General features: G+C 32.4%; 1 protein-coding gene across 2 annotated transcripts in view; it reads left to right on the top strand.

Moving 5' to 3' along the window:
- EED (embryonic ectoderm development) overlaps positions 1–12,659 on the top strand; it is a 32,564-nt gene extending 19,905 nt beyond the window's left edge. The window contains exons 5-12 of one of the 2 annotated variants that reach the window (XM_072610625.1): positions 686–811; positions 1,361–1,442; positions 3,346–3,437; positions 7,698–7,831; positions 9,903–10,008; positions 10,987–11,145; positions 11,792–11,865; positions 12,314–12,659. In XM_072610625.1, coding sequence (XP_072466726.1) covers positions 686–811; positions 1,361–1,442; positions 3,346–3,437; positions 7,698–7,831; positions 9,903–10,008; positions 10,987–11,145; positions 11,792–11,865; positions 12,314–12,440 — 900 coding nt within the window. In that variant the 3' untranslated portion in view covers positions 12,441–12,659. Of the gene's footprint in view, positions 1–685; positions 812–1,360; positions 1,443–3,345; positions 3,438–7,697; positions 7,832–9,902; positions 10,009–10,603; positions 10,758–10,986; positions 11,146–11,791; positions 11,866–12,313 lie in introns of those variants that run through there. The other variant, XM_072610624.1, reaches the window with a different exon arrangement.
- Positions 12,660–14,536: the final 1,877 nt, after the last annotated feature.

Genomic DNA, 14,536 nt, shown 5'->3' with positions numbered 1-14,536 from the left:
GTAGTTTCAAGATATGAGGAAATAAATGAGACCATATAAGCAGCCCAGTGAGGTTGGAAATATCTCATATCTCCTTAGTAAAGTTATTGAAATGTCCCTTCTGACCATAGCATTTTATAATTAAATGATTCTTAGCCATGTCCGTAAATTCAGATTCTTATTATAGTGAAGAATTAGAATTTTAGGGTGATTAGATTCTTAGTTTGAAACAGGAACACAAAGGGAAAATTTATATCTGCATTGTTAATGACTAAAACAGAAGAATTAGGTTTTCACTCAGCATTGTCTTTTTAGTATATGTAAATGACTTCCCAAACCTTAAAGCACTATGAATTTTACTAATTATTATTAGTTGACCACAAATGGTTTGACATCATCAGAATCTTTTGGAACTAAAGTTAACTAAAGTGAAATAGGAAGTTAGGTGATGAAACAAAACATTGTGCTTTTATGTTAATTGATTTAGAATTTTTTGCTCCATTGTTATTTTTAGACCCTACTCTCTGAGGATAAGAAGTGAGATTTTACTACTTGTCAGAGGCAGTGATATAACTGTGACAATTTTAGTATATTTGTATCAAATTATAAAGTGTTAAATACGATATATCTTTCACAGGTAATGAAATGAGTGGGTTTAGAAGTTGTGTTTTTAAAATTTATGTTCCTTAACAGTACTTTTTCTTAGGCTGATGAAAACTTTTATACTTGCGCTTGGACTTACGATAGCAATACAAGCCATCCTCTCTTAGCAGTGGCTGGATCTAGAGGCATAATTAGGATAATTAATCCCATAACAATGCAATGCATAAAGGTAAGTTGAATGTTAAAACTATAAATTTACTCTCCTTGAATGTATATCTTTAGAGCTTTGTCATGAAGAGTTTGTAACTAGTGAAATTTTGAATTTTGGTATTAGATAGAATGATTATGTTTTTCTAAGAGTTCATGGGACTAAGATAATTTAAACTGCATTTAGTAATCATACTTAAAGTGAATTTTTATATTCTCAAAAGTGTTTTGTGTTGTACATATTTAGTTGTAGAAAAATACATGGGATTCCCAATTTTTTAGTCTCATATTTTTGTCATGTCTGGGAAAAGTGTACTAAAGAAAAGGAAAGAAGAAAATATAGGGTGTTTTTTTTTTAATTTCCTCCTGTCTGCCTTTTTTATTCTGTTTGTGCTCCTCTCAGTTTTAAATGCTTGGATCTATATTTAGAAAGGATCACATGGGGCCCATTTAAGCAAAAAGACATGTTTAATGCACACGTAACTTAAAATGAAAGTGATTTCCATTTTTGTGAGATGAGAAAAATATTTGTCTTTAGGGATATGAATTTTATCTTTAAATTTTATTTTAGCACTATGTTGGTCATGGAAATGCTATTAATGAACTGAAATTTCATCCAAGAGATCCAAATCTCCTCCTCTCAGTAAGCAAAGGTAAGACAAGTAACTCTTTCTTTAGATCTACTTATATGTGAATGAATTATATGTTCTTTCTGTTTAGTTATGAATTATTCTAGATAGTTATACTGAAAAATCTTAGAAATTTTACAGCAATGAGAAATAAAAACATAAGCCTAGATAAAGTGTCAGACTAAAAGTAAGTTCTGAAAAGAAGACATTTTTACTTGTGGCATTTTACCGAAGTAAATGAAGCTAAAGGTGCTAGGGATTTCAGTATAATGTAGTTGATAAGAGAAGACTGATAATTGTGAAAATGCTAAAAGTCATCAAATTTTTCTGCAACTGAATTGTTATTTGGAAATTTTAATAATTTGAAGTATGTTGTCAGTATCATGTTATAGACATTTTAAAAGCATGTTTTACAAACCACCATACCAAAGGTAATTTAACTCTTTAAATTTATATATAGGTATAATCTGTATACCATGATAACATTAATGTGACCTGACTAACTCACATTTATGAAAATATGTACTTACTAAACCACTAAAATAGTGCAATTTTATTTTTACAATATGATTGATTTATAAAAGGTTTTCAATAAAGTGTCATTAGACAGTGTGTAGGTCTAGCACTCTGTGCTTTCAAGGACATCACATCTGTGTATGCTTTCCTTTCCATTGATCCATGTCTCTTCTCCTAAATATAAACCCACTCAAACTCATCTTGGGTTCATAGAAGTTGGTGATGAGTGACCATTGCTTCCCTAAGACAACTGACATACTCACAAGTAACAGTCATGCTCACAGGGTCTGTGCTCATGTGTGTTTTCATCCCACTTTTCTTTTCTGTGGCCATAGTCTAGTGTATGTAGTCTTTTCACAGACTCATTCCCCAACTGTGCTACAGATTAAAAAGAGGTTGTGAAGCAATGTCCTAATGAATTTTAAATGATTCAATTTATAGACAACCTTTTTTCAGAAATGTTTTTATGTAAAGTACATATGGATATGAAGCATGCTTGTGAGTTTCATGCCTTAGGCCTCTGTGACCCTCCAGCTCCTAAGCATGCCACATGTCCTCTATTTTTAAAAATCTGACATGATCGATAAGAGGTTTGACTATTGATACACACTGTTAAACATTGTTGCTATTGTACTTGACATTCCCTGATTGGCTTTTTTTAAAATTCTGATTTAGAGCATTATTGTATTTTTTCATGTATTCATGGTAAAAGAAAATGAAATATTTGAAGAATTTGAAATAAAGTTTTATGATTTTAGAATATGAAGAACTGTGTACTACAGAATTGTGTATGATTGGACCTATGTCAGTCATAATTTCAGCTTATTATAGATGTCTTATAAACTGGCTTATCTGTTTCTTAGTATAAGCATAAGTGTGAAGAAGAATGTCTAATGATAAGCAGCATAATATATTTTCTTATTATTTTCTAATAAAATATCTAAGCATGTTTTCTCCTGGTGTAGAATGTCTCCATTTTATTTTTGAAAAAAGTTTGTAAGCTATGAGAATTAAAACTATAACTCAGAAATGTGATTGGATCTTCATTCTTCACTTTGTACCTCAGAACAAGTGAGCTGATAAGTAACTTACTCTGAAGATAAACTTCGAGCTCAATAAGTAAGCATTATCATGTCATATAATGAAATTTGTTCAGATTCATCAGGATTTAAGATGACACTGAGAAAAGAAATTGAAAAGGAGTGTTAGTCTATAAATTATGAAGTTTTTTGAGCCTACAGTCTTCATTCCCATTCTTAAAGTAGTCTTTAACTGTACAAGGAAAGCCTAATGCAAGTCTGATTTTGATAATTACCTTAAGAAGTTCTTGCCTGTTGTTAGATAGGATAGGTTTAAAAGACCAGAACTATAAATGATAAAGGTTAATCTTAATTATTTGCATTTACACTAGATCATGCTTTGAGACTGTGGAACATCCAGACAGACACACTGGTTGCAATATTTGGAGGTGTAGAAGGGCACAGAGATGAAGTTTTAAGTGCTGTAAGTAGAAAGCCACAGGGCAGTGATTTATTTATTTGTGACTTTAAGATTTGTTTGTAAATAATTACCACTGATAGCTTTACTTACAAGAAAGCATATGTTTCTATGATATAGCCTTTCAGGCCATCATTTCACTTACCCATAATATATACTTTAATTTTTTTGGTTGAATGAAGCAAATACTTGTGGTGCTTCTTCATTTGTGTTAGGATAACTCTTGAGAAAATAATGAAAGAAAGCAAAAAAGAGAATAGGTTTTACCTAATGAATCTTATTTTTTTCTATCTTCTGTGAGGTTATAGAATGGGCCTAATGGATGGAGAATGGCCTTTGAATCCACAGGACCTCAGTTCAATTACTGCTTCTGCCACATACTGGCTGTGTAACTCTGGGCAAGTCACTTTAACATCTCAGTGACCCAGGCAGCTCTTTAATACTATCGGTTGCACAGCAGGTGCCAATGTGGATTGATGAAGAAGTTTCTTCAGAGGGAATTCCCTGAACCAATGAAATCACAAGTCTGGTACCTCAAACAATTGGTTTTTATATTACATTTAGAGAACATCATGTTTGCCATCATGTTGTAAAGAGAAGACTATTTACAGCTCTTCTGTGTGAATTATATGTCTCTGTGAGTCTAGGGATATAGTAGCTTCCAGTCTCTGCAGAGCACATATGGTGCTGTTCTCTGTTTTAACATATTCAAAACAGTTTTCAACTTTAAAAAAAAACTTGTTTCATATATTATGATTTTTAATTTGATTTTGGTCACTTTGTGGCATAATTCTTGGAGTAATTACAACATTATCCCATCTAATGCTTCTGTGAGAAACAACTGGATTTTAGAGAGTGCAGGCATCAGGTACATAATTAATATCCCTAACTCGGGTTTATAAGTCAGGTACACTCAGCCACAAATCATACAAAAGGTTTTTGGAGGTGGCAACAGAACTGTGGAGTAGTCTCAACATGGAAGAACCCAAGCTGCTAGCACCCTAAGTCATGAATCATAACTTAAGAGCTACTAGCTAAGGAAGAATGCCTTGTTGATAACAGTTTTCCTAAGTAAAACAATTAGAAACCAAGCAGTCAGGCTTGTATACTAAAGTTTTACTTTTTTGGATTGCAGTAGCTTGTGGCTCATCTTACAGGACTGATTCTTTAGTGTAGGTTATGAAATTATTTCTCAAAAGAAAGGCTCTACTTTGTTTTTCTGAGCATTGAAGTGTCTTGTTTTAAGTACTATGACATTTCTATGAACATCCAATTAAGAATTCTTCCATCCTGTAATTTTAAGGAAGTAACGTTCTTTGAAGAAATAGTTATTTGATAGCAAGAGAAACTTCATTTTTCCAAGATGCTTTAAAAAGATTCTCTGAAGTATCAGGATTATTAAAAATTGGTTTTGGCATTGGCTCTTCTGTCATGATATGCTGAAATTGTAGACTGCAACCTGGGGGTGATGGTGACAACTTCAGGCAGATAGGCCAGCTTCATAGGCATTTTGAGTGGGTAATAAGATATTTTTAGAATTTTCCTTTATTGTACTTTTGATTTACATGTTTTGACATGCTTTCATCTCTGCAACTAATAAGCAATGAACTTGGTGCATTTCTGTTATTAAAAAAAGTAATTTACATTAGGAAAAAACTAAGTATACATGACTCTGTTAGATTTCAGGTTTAGTCTGAGAGATACTATTTACAGCTTTTTAAGAATGTAGTGCTTAAAATGAAAAAAGTAACCTGTTAAGGTTTTTCTTTTGTTTTTACGGTTGTCAACTTAGTCTTGTTCCATTGAAACTTAGTCACCTCTCTTGATATTTTGAAAATTTACAAGATCATATGAGTAAATGGATGAGAAAGAAGGAAATTGATGCAAAATCTTCAGTTCTTGAACTCCTAAACTGCTTTGTTTTGAACTGAGTTAAGAGGCAGGATTAACCCAGGCAACTTATTTCTGAAATTAATGGTTTGTCACTATGTTTGCAACAGTCTCATGCTATAAAATAGACATGAAATTGTGTTTATTTTTTAACCAGTGACTTCCCCTTTTTTTAATGTATTATTAATAGAAAACTCTTCATTAGAAAATTCTGAATTGAAGTTCTTATTAAACATATTATTTGGAAAACCTATTTTTAGTATCTTTAAGGTTAGCATTTAGCATTGATTTGGTTGTTGTTTTGGCCCTTTGGTGCAGATACCTGTTAATGTATCTTTTAATCTGTTAATCTTTCACAGGCAATGCTATTTCTGTACCAGTATGTAATCATTAACGGCATGCTAAGTTATGTTGATTTCAGATATCTTGTCTGGAAAAAAAAAAAGCAAACCTTTAACCATAAGCATGTGATAATTTTGCTCCCTCATCCCAGCAGTAATCTTAGTAAAGATATGAACTCGTAGCAGATTACTAGAAATAACTTCTTCACAGACCCGTTGTTCATGAATGTAGTTTTGCAGCCACTTGACATGTCTTTAGCATCTCCAATCCACCAGAGTGAGAATGAAAAGCAGAATAGTTGAGTCATATCAGTCAGTTTGGTTATTTCATAACTTTAAATGTGGTTAATAGGAAATAAAATGGAAGATTCTGAATTTACAGGTTTTTTAAAATTTATTTTAAATTTTTTGTGTGTATTTGTACCTTCTTGATCTTCATAGTTAAGCATTGACTTTTCTCTTTAAGTACACAGTTGTGCATCATTAGTGAGAGTCTCATAACACACAGAAATGAATGAAAATTCATCGTTTACTTTCTTCTGTAAAAGATGCTTGTCACATGAGAAAAGATTTTGGTTTAGCAAAGAGACTTCAGTGAATATCTAGAAAAGGAAGTGCTGATCACAAAGATTAGCCTGCTTTTCATCAAGAGCAGCTCATGCAACACTATTTCCTTACTAAGTTTAGTTCAGAGGTGAACTGTAGATAAAACTTACCTAGACTTTAGCAAAGCAAAATGTTGTTCTATGTTGTTCTTCTACCATAGAGATAGAAATATGTGAGCTAGATGATTATGCAAGTAAGTAGATTTGGAAATAGTCAAGTAACTGGACTTGGCAGGGTTATGGTTTGAGTAAAATCAGAAGGATGTCTCATGTCTCAAAGATCAGTGTATGATTTTATTCTCTTTGACGCTTTTATTAATGACTTACTTAGCAGAGATGGCATGCTTATCATATTTGCAGTTGACACAAAGCTAGAAGTGATAACTAAGATACCAGATACAATTGCCCTTGAATATATACTCCTAGTTTCTAAAGGCAGCTAAGTGTTGGAATGGATAGACTGCTAGGCCTGGAGTGAGAAGAACCCAAGTTCAAATTGGGGCTGACACTTAGCAGCAGTGTAGTACTATCACTTACCCTCTTGTCTTCTTCAGTTTTCTCAGCTGTAAAGTTGTGATAATAATGGCACCTATTTCCCAGGGTGGTTGTGAAGATGAAATGAGATACTATTTGTAATGGGCCTCGCATAGTGTCTAGTATGGTAGATGCCTAATAAATGTTTGTTTCTTGGATACCCTTGTTAGGTTTCCAAAATATTTTGACAGATTAAAATGTCCTGAATATAACAAATTAAGTTTAAAGTGATAAATGTAAAAGTTTACATTTGGTTGAAAAAATGGTTTTTTTAAGTACAAGAGGGAGAAAGGCAGCAGTTTGTCTAAAACAATTAAATGGGTTTTGGAGTCATTAGTGTGATTCCATAACTGCTAAAGCTAATGGTATCATGGACTGCATTAAGAGAGACTAGCTCCCAAGAATCGAGGAGAAATGCCTGCTGAACTTACTTGGTATGACTGCATCTGAGGGGAAGAAAATGCATGAGAGTCTGCACAGGAGGACAACTAGAAGGTGAAGGGTTTCAAGTTCATGCTGTATGTGGATCAGCTGAAGTAATAGTGTTTGAGTTTTTAGTACTTAACCTGGAGATAAGAAAATGTTGGGGATGGTGACATTACAACTACAGGTATTTGAAGGTTAAATAGAATAGGGATTGGACTTGTTTTGCTTAGCCCCAGAGGACAGAATTTGCAAAAAGGCATATTTAGGCTTCCAGCAAAGGTTGAATGATCCCCTTAGTGGGCATATCTATAATTTGTTACTAAACTGGAAAAAGACCCCCCAAAATTAGCCATAGAAATACAGTTTGTGGTGTAGTTTATATTATTTTGAATATCATCAGGTAAATTTGGATAAATGGTGTAACTTGATCCTGTGACTTATTTTCTTGATTTAAACTGTTTACTGTATAGGATTATGATCTTCTTGGTGAAAAAATAATGTCCTGTGGAATGGATCATTCCCTCAAACTCTGGAGGATCAATTCAAAAAGAATGATGAATGCAATTAAGGACTCTTATGATTATAATCCAAATAAAACTAACAGGTAACCTTTGTGACCTTTATTTAAGAATAAACAATACTGTTGTCGTGTAAAACAAGTATGGGTGATAGTTGTTACTTTCACAAAATCATTTTTAACATTTCAAAAAATCAAATTTGGAAAGTAATTTTTAAAAAATAATTTATTAATGGAATAATTTGTTTGGTCTGGTTTATTTCATGTTTTTTATTCATCTTCAATTTATTTTGTTAGAATTTGTTTTCATTTTTTAAAAAATTTTGTTTAATTAGATATCACACTTCACTTTCTGTCCTTAGATGTTTTAAATAAAGGACCAAAACCTTCATATTACCATATTTTATTTGCTGACAAGAAATAGGAGACAGTAAATGGCAATTCAGAAATTTAAAAGGATCATCAGTTATAAGTCAATAAAATCTCAAGTTCTGTTCAACAATGGTCTGAGGGAAAAGTATTATTTAAACTTTTAATTTTAATGTCTAGAGACTTTGGATACCATGTTGGACATAGTTGTTCAAAATAAGTTTTTCCAGTACTACTTTAAAAATGTTTATTTCCATTATGTCTGCATGCATAGTGTAAACCATATACCATAGAAAGCATTATTTTAAAAAAAAAACAGTCCATGGTTTTTATATTTAGGTCTCAATTTCTAGCAAATATTATTGACTTACGCCAAATTATCTCCCATTTTTTTAAAGACTGGGCCAGATGTAAAACAGAAGAGATTCCATAGGAATTCAGATGGGAAGGGGTTGACCTTTCCTTATTCTTCTTTGTCAAAACTTCTTAATGAGTTATTTTCACTTAGAAAGGCTATATGTGACTCTTCCATTGTAGAGAGTATATATCCTTTATCTGTATTAAATTTTCACATAATATCTTACTGAGACCTAGAGGTGCTAAAGAACATGAATTTAAATTCTCTTTGATTGTTGAGTCAGCTAGTGTGGGTCTCTCAATTCCTAGTGGCCTAAAGAATTACAATAACTTTACTTAATTCAGAACTAAAGAATGGGGGAGTAGCAACATCTGCCTAATTAAACTAGAAATATTATCAATAAATTATATTTTTGGAAGTAAAGGAAAAATTAATTTCACTTAAAATTATGTGCTCCATTTTTAGTTAGGGTCGTTTTTCAATGAAAACTTAGAGTAAGAGTAAGTCCCTAATTTGCTTGCCAAAAAAAGCATTTTACTTAATTTTGACAAATAACATAAAAACCAGGTTTTTGTATATATCAGCTCTTTGTAAGCATTGTGAGGATAGACTTGGCCTTTAATCTTGACATGGTATCATATCAGAGTTAAGAGTCATAGAATCACAGAGCTATATGACATTGCAAATAACTTTATTTTACAGAGGAAGAAACTAAAAGTCTTAGATGTTATGTGACATGTACAAATCCACATAGTAGTTAGCAGCAAAAATAGTAGTTTCTTTTGTTTGAACTACCAAAAAAACCCGGAAGGCCCAACATTTTTGGTTTAAAAATATAAGGCAAACTGCCCTCCCCTCCATGCTAGAGTCAGTCTACTCTTGGTTTGCTTACATTAATCTTCTCTAAAGTAAGAATAACATAAAAATGACTTTAGGGAATTGACACTATTCATAGTTTCCTAAAATGAAATAGTTATACCTTTAGATTTTTAATCACTGTCTGGGATTTGTTTATAGCAATTATTGTTCAAAGTAAATCTACACAATCTATTCAAAAAGCTGTGAAACTAAATTTTTAGCTGTAACATTTGTAATTCTTCAGGCTGTCCCAAAAGGTATTTAGATTTAGATTTAGATTAAAGCTATTTAGATTTAAATAGAAGAAAAGAGAATTACTTCTTTCAAGCTTGGTTTTCAAAAATATTAAGTTGAAAGAAGAAAATAGAGTATAAAAACTGAAAATACTAATGAGGCATCTCCCCATGAGTAGAAAGGAGTAAGGACTCGGCCATTGGAGAATGCCAGAACAAAGAGAAATTAATATTCCTCTTGTGTTTTATTTTTCACACTTTTACATTTCTAAACAGTGAAAATGAATGTGCCACTGCTGTTCTCCTTTTTTGAGTTTTGACATATCCATTCTTCCTGCAGGCCATTTATTTCTCAGAAAGTTCATTTCCCTGACTTTTCAACCAGAGACATACATAGGAATTATGTCGATTGTGTGCGATGGTTAGGAGATCTGATACTTTCCAAGGTATAGTAGCTGTTGTTAAGCTGTATTTTTTTGTGTGTGTTGGGTCTCCTTTTTAGGGAGTTCACCAATTGAATACAGTTAGTTTGATTATAAATCTTGACAAATTGTATAACAGTCTCCAAATTATAAATGCCATGTCCCTTTCTTTGCCAAAAAATAGGAAGTTTATTTGACCAGAAGCAAATACTTGGTTTTGCAAAGTATAATCTTCTATTTTAACTAATCTTGATGGTTGTCAAGACTAGCAAGTATTCTGCTGGACTTCTTTTATTTTTCTACTTATTTGTCCCAGGTACCTTGATTTTTTTTAAGTTTGCAAAATTATTTTAGAAAACATCAGAGCATTGAACTTTAGTTATTCTCAGCCCCTTTGTAGGAACCTTCTTTAGATCATAACCTTTCTGTTTTAAAATCTCATCTATTTTAAGTCAGTCTTAAAAACATGGTGGATTTTTGCCAAAGGATCATGGAAAAGGTATGTGGTAGTATAATTGTGGATATTAATGAGTATTAAAATAGAATCATAAAGTGTTACTGTTTTCACTTAGGGACTGTGAAAGTCTTTCTGAATACATTCAATTTATATCAAAACTAGGGTTGCAGTTCAGATACCGCCGCAGAGGGATGGCTCTGTCAGTCACTACAGTTTATCCCACTTAAAAAAAATTTTGGCTTTGGAGAATTATCAGAGGTTCAAAGCAGACTACTTATAACCATTTTCTCATACTTTACATCACAGATGATATAAGGTATGAGATATCTTAAATATTATGGAACTTCAAAATCAGTTAATTTCTGTATCTCCTACTTCAGTCACTTTTCACAGTAGAGGGAATTTTTGCTGTGTGGAAGGGGTTGAACTAGCTTTAAGCTTCCATCTTATTAGAAAATTTTACAGTTCTATAAATTTAAGGTAATAATTGAGGGAAAAAAACTTGTTTTAAATTTTTTTCTTTTTATCATCTTTCTGTATTTCAGTCTTGTGAAAATGCCATTGTGTGCTGGAAACCTGGCAAAATGGAAGATGAGATAGATAAAATTAAACCTAGCGAGTCAAATGTGACTATTCTTGGGCGATTTGATTATAGTCAGTGTGATATTTGGTACATGAGATTTTCAATGGATTTCTGGCAGAAGGTAATACTTTGTTTTCATACTTCTAAAATGATTTATGTTTAGAAAATTGTAGTGCATTTTGTATTTTATTGTGCCTCTGATCTTTTTATCTAGAATGTTCATGTGGGTATGTGGATTGATTTCCTTTCTTTACCTACAGAGGATATTTGGTGCTGTCTCTGTGGGTCTACATACCATCTGCAGTGTTTATTATGAGTGAAATTGGCAGTTGGGTATTAAGTTTTGTTCAGATAACCTCTGTTACTAAGCTATTATGTCTAAAGATTAAAGGGTTATTCTTTAGCAGTTTTTTGCCCTTTGCCTGAAAAATTCTTACAGTTGAGAGGAAATTGTAGAGGAGGAGGTGATGAGAAACATGTTAATTATTTAAACATAATAAAAGTTTGCTAAGAACTGTTGGCAACAAATTACCCTGAAATGTCTTTCACTAAGACAAAGTGAAAGAATCACTTTGTTTAGTTTTTGTTGCCATTCTTTTAACATGTAATCCAAGTAACAAATTTCAGATTATTGAGAATACAATCACAGAAAGATGCTGATATTTTTCTAAAATAAAAAAAACTATAAATTGTCTGGTTTTCTACACTTTTCAGGGATGCTTTCTACCCAGAAACTTTTATTTATGTATTTATAATTATTTCTTCAGATGCTTGCATTGGGCAATCAAGTTGGCAAACTTTATGTTTGGGATTTAGAAGTAGAAGACCCTCATAAGGCCAAGTGAGTATTCGTAATTTCTCTTTATCCTTCCTATTCCCATCTCCCCAATAATTTAGGAACCCGTAAACAGTACGTTGTTATCTTTAAGAAACCTTTTATGTTTGATGTCCATAAACATTATTACATTGAAGCGCTATTGATAGGTTAAATAAATGTGCTTTTATTTCTGTTGAACTATGATTATATAAGGATTCTTTAAAAACTTATTTTTATTTTAATTGATAATTTCCCTTAAGTTTTATGGAAGGTTAATTTTCAACTGTGAAAGTGGTTATATTACCTTAGAATAAAAGTGATTTGTCTAACTAAAGTACTTTTTATTTTATTGTTAAACATTTGTTCATTTTGTGGTTTTATTGTAGACGTAATAATTAATGATGATTGCCACTACCAGTATTTTGTGTGCTGGTTTAACCTTCAGTCACGGTTCTTGTTTTTGTCTCCACAGATGTACCACACTTACTCATCCAAAATGTGTCGCTGCCATTAGACAAACCAGTTTTAGCAGGGATAGCAGTATTCTTATAGCTGTTTGTGATGATGCTAGCATTTGGCGCTGGGATAGACTTCGATAAATTACTTTTTCTTAATTGAAAGTAGAAAATTTCTTTGTACAATGTAACCTTCTACTGTGTCTTGCTAGTAAAAGCAGCTAGAGTGTCGCTAGCATTTAGAGCTGTGTTGTCTTCTGACAGTGTCCAATCAGCCTGAGCTGAACGTAGTGATGTTTACATTCTTTGTACTGTCTTCCTGCTCAGACTCTACGGCTTTGAATAAAAATTTATTTTTGTAAAGCTCTCTGTATTGAGTCCATTTTCATTTTTCATTGTATTTAAAAGGTACTTTATAGCATTTAACATGGTTTACTCTATTTTTTGTGATTATTATGTGCAATAAAAAGTAGAGTTTACATGACTCATATTTGAAAATGAATTCTGAAGATAATTTTTATCCTCACAGTTGAATGATTAAATGAAATGCACTTTATTGAAAGAAATTATGAGCAAAATATCATTTTAAATATCAGCTAATTATGACTTGTCAGAAAGATTTCATTTAATATATAAATCATAGGAATATCTGTTATACAAAGACTTAGAATTTTCATATTCTTGGCTGTTCTTAAAAGTTAAAATGTACTAGGAAAAGAAACTTAAGCATTTAAGTACCTAGTGTGTTTCTCAAGCTGGGGACCAAAAAAAGAAAAGTGTGCCATGGCTACAAGAGTCATACATACGACATAGTCCCTTCAGGAATTGATAATCTTGGTGAGATGAGACTTGTTCAATAAAACGGAGTAATAAGCTAAGATATAATGCTTAAATGTGAGATATAATTGAGAAGCAGCAAAGGGCAGTACAGGCCAGAGTTACTGAAGAATGCCTAAGTGGTTTTAGGTTTTGGGTTTTTCCCCACTTTTAACATATACTATTGACATTTATTTCTAAAGGCTAGCAGTTCCCATAGGGTGCTATGAGGCACAAGCTAAACTACAAAGAATTATATTGTATTATTATTATGTTATATATCTACTCAGCAATATGGAAGATGGAATGTGTGTAGCAATCAAGTCTGATCAAACTCTACTGACTTTTTTCCCTTTAGTCTTTTAAGCTACAGTGTTAAATAATCATAACTACTTGGTATTGGGATTGGGATTTTTTTTTGGTAATACTTTTATACCTTATTTTTGATAGGTTTGCTGCATAATGTGAATTTTTTTAGTATATTACATTTTAAGTAAGAAGAGAACTTAGAGATCATCTACTCCAATTTCATAATTTTACAGATGAGAAAACAGAGGTTCTAAAGTCTTGTTAAAGGCAGTAAGAGACAAGACTAAAACTTGACCTCCAGCCCCATAACTTCAGATCCAGCATCCTTTCTAGTACACCTTGCAGGCCAGGCTTTTTTCCCCAAAGAGTGTATCTCTGATTTTTATAATGAAAGGAGTAGCATCTCTAATCTTTGAAATTTTTATGCCTTTTAAAACGATAAATGGCGAAGTGAAAAATAATTTTACGTAAAACCTATTAGCAATAAAATAGTTAAATCTAAGCACCATTTCAATTTGATTTTTAAAATGTTGTTTTCCAACCCTCAAAGTGTTTGTATGTAGTATGTGCTTGTTATGGTACAGATTGGAAACTTTTCTCAGCTTATACATATTTTCTGGTTATCCTAACCTATAAGTATTCCAGAAGCTCTTTCCAGTGTGCTAGTGATTACACTATCTTCTGTTTTGTGTTTTAACATTTCATAGAAAAAGTATAGCATCCTCAACTCTTCACTCACGTCCAAGCATTTGCCAAATCTGGTCATTAATAACTCCACAATATTTCTTGCAGAACTGACCCTCTCACACAGTCTATAGTACAAAGTACTGTTCTACCTGATGAAATTTCCCCTTCCTTCCCCTCCCTTTCTCTCCATTCATCAGCCTCCAGTAGTGGCTTCTTATTCTCACTAAGATCAAATATACGCTCCTCTGACATTTAAAGCACTTTGCCATCTGGCCACATTCTTGTTTTCCAGATATCTTACGTATTGTATCTCTGTTCCAGCCATATTGGCCTAAACATAGTTTTCTAGTCAAGCATTCATTAAGCCTTTACTGTGTGCCCTTGCATCAGCAAGGACCCTGACACACATGAGAGCTGCTGTACACCTT

Source organism: Notamacropus eugenii, chromosome 5 (genome assembly GCF_028372415.1).
Source record: "Notamacropus eugenii isolate mMacEug1 chromosome 5, mMacEug1.pri_v2, whole genome shotgun sequence".
Classification (NCBI taxonomy): domain Eukaryota; kingdom Metazoa; phylum Chordata; class Mammalia; order Diprotodontia; family Macropodidae; genus Notamacropus; species Notamacropus eugenii.
Note: the sequence above shows the minus strand (reverse complement) of the source record. Positions and strands in the feature narration are given on the sequence as shown.